Source organism: Sinocyclocheilus grahami, unplaced genomic scaffold (genome assembly GCF_001515645.1).
Source record: "Sinocyclocheilus grahami isolate Dianchi unplaced genomic scaffold, SAMN03320097.WGS_v1.1 scaffold5842.1, whole genome shotgun sequence".
NCBI lineage: Eukaryota > Metazoa > Chordata > Actinopteri > Cypriniformes > Cyprinidae > Sinocyclocheilus > Sinocyclocheilus grahami.
The window spans coordinates 1-2544 of record NW_015510423.1 but is presented as its reverse complement, the minus strand read 5'-3'; the positions used below and the strand labels follow the sequence as shown (position 1 = coordinate 2544).

At 40.6% G+C, this 2544-nt stretch overlaps 1 protein-coding gene across 1 annotated transcript in view; it reads left to right on the top strand.

Annotated features, from left to right (window-relative positions):
* Window positions 1–2368, top strand: part of LOC107577360 (IQ motif and SEC7 domain-containing protein 2-like) — a gene marked incomplete at its 3' end in the record, with an annotated part of 6404 nt that extends 4036 nt beyond the window's left edge. Inside the window, exons 2-6 of the mRNA XM_016263443.1 lie at window positions 155–316; window positions 488–610; window positions 1615–1781; window positions 1902–2041; window positions 2207–2368. Of these exons, the coding sequence (XP_016118929.1) occupies window positions 155–316; window positions 488–610; window positions 1615–1781; window positions 1902–2041; window positions 2207–2368 (754 nt within the window). The remainder of the gene's footprint in view (window positions 1–154; window positions 317–487; window positions 611–1614; window positions 1782–1901; window positions 2042–2206) is intronic.
* Between the last annotated feature and the right edge of the window lie 176 nt (window positions 2369–2544).

The following is a 2544-nucleotide window of genomic DNA, read 5'->3' as shown; positions in this document are numbered from 1 at the left end:
AATTTTTGCTCAAGTGTCTATACATCTGTCTACTCTAAGGCTGTTGTTGCTATGTCTTATTTGTCTTTATTTCAGTTGATTATAGTTTTACTGGAATTAATCATATCCTATTTGTTTTATCCTCACTCTCCGTCTTTCTCTCTCCGTCTTCTAGGAAACCAGAGAAGGGGATCCAGTATTTGATAGAGAGGGGTTTTGTCTCAGACACACCTGTGGGCATTGCACGTTTCATCCTGGAGAGGAAAGGCCTGAGTAGACAGATGATCGGGGAGTTTCTGGGAAACCGTCAGAAACAGTTCAACAAGGATGTGTTGGAGTTAGTAGTGATGTTTTTCCTGTCTTCCAACCCCAGACTGTAGCAAAGCATCCATATGCTGTTCACACCAGCCTGGGGGCAAAAAACTGAAATCAGACACAGGCTAAAAAATCAACAAAAACATGTTGGCAGAAGAATTTAGCGATCTTTCTTTTTGTTTTTCTTTCTCAGCTGTGTGTTGGATGAGATGGATTTCTCGGGCATGGATCTGGATGACGCCCTGAGGAAGTTTCAGGCTCAGATTAAGGTTCAGGGGGAAGCCCAGAAGGTGGAGAGACTGGTAGAGGCCTTCAGGTAGCCTTTGCTTTCATCTCACCCTTTGCTCTTTTCTCTGCATTTCATAGTTCAGGGCTCCAGACTCGTTCTTCCCACTGTTCGCTCTTTTGCAACTAACTTTCTCAGCTGGTCGCACGAGCACATGATTTATTTAAATTTTTTTGCTCTACAACATGGGATTATTCAATGCATGCTAATGAACGTTTATCATAGTTTATAGTTATATGGAAACCAAAGTGGTTAACATTCAACCCGTTCTTCTTCATCAGTAGGGCTTCAGATGCTTTCACTTTTGAATTCGCAATCTTGTTGTCACTGTTTTGCTTACATACATCTACACACCTTTCATTTTTTTAAGACTAAAACAAAAGATGGATTCATTGTTATTCTTAATTAAAAAGCACAACAACATTAAATCAGTAAGATACAAAGACAAACTAGCTTACAAAATGTTTATTAACAAAAACGAATAAGATGAGGCATGGCACACACCACATGCTGTATTATATACCAACTAATAAATTACAGAACGTTTAGCAAACACTGAGGAATCAAATAAATAAATAAATAAATAGGAGAGAGCCTCCATAGCGCAATGTGAGGTAAACAGCAAAGATAACAAGTTTTTCAAAAATGAAACAAAAAGAAAAGTAAAACTAACGGTGACAGTGCTTGTGTGTTTTTTTCCCCCACAAGAATACCAGCATGTTCACCTTCTCTGGTTTAAGAAGCGGTCTTTTAGTTGACTTTCACTTGAAACCCATCCATCGGTTCCTCAATATGCGCATCATTTTTGCTGTGCGCACCTTCGCGCTCATGCTGACGCGGCGAGTATACTCTCTAAGCGCTGCTTCGTTATGCTTTCAGTTTCGTTTGCCGTTTGATGTTTCTCTTATGCAACAGAAATTGCAGCGCTTATGAGTTGACCAACGCGGTGGTCGCGCCACTGCGACCGCACACAAAGTTTAGTCGCACAGGCAGAAAAAGTTCCACTGGAGTATGAACTTCTTTCTTTCTCACAGTCAGAGATACTGCGTGTGCAACCCTGCACTTGTCCGCCAATTTCAGAACCCAGACACTATCTTCATCCTGGCATTTGCCATCATCCTTCTCAACACAGACATGTACAGCCCCAATGTCAAAGCTGAGAGGAAGATGAAACTGGAGGATTTTATCAAGAACCTTAGAGGTGATCCAATTCAATATACCTTCAGCTAAATCAGATTGATTTTTGGTTTCCAACTGAAGACAGTACAGCATTTTTCACCATCTGTATCATGCTCGTTCTCCCCCTCATTTTTATTGGCAGGAGTGGATAATGGACAGGATATTCCCAGGGATATGTTAGTGGGCATCTACCAGCGCATTCAGAAATGGGAACTCAGGACAAACGATGACCATGTGTCTCAAGTGCAGGCTGTGGAGAGGGTCATCGTGGGCAAGAAACCTGTGAGTCAAACCATGTGTTTCACTCATGCATGTTATACTTGTGGTTGAAACTCCATATTGTTGTTCAGCTTGTAGTAAAAAGGTAATTTGATCTCTAGTTTGTTTATTTGTGTGGTTTAGTGTGAAACAAACCAAGCTGTATTTTAATATGTTGTGTGTGTGCAGGTGCTTTCTTTGCCACATCGCAGGCTAGTGTGCTGTTGTCAGCTGTATGAAGTCCCGGACCCCAATCGACCCCAGCGGAGTGGAGTTCACCAGCGTGAGGTCTTCCTCTTTAATGACCTGCTAGTGGTGAGTCTTCACTTACCGCATATTTGCCTAATTACTGTCAGAAGATATAGTAGAAGAAAAATACTCACTTGGGTTTAGAGTCATGTGCACTTACAATAATTATATAATAGTACAATATTTGCATTGATTAATGTATACAAGATGTATAGGCCTACTGTTTTCATTAAAAAATTCAAGAACATTTAGCCTATATTATATAACTGTATTCTGAG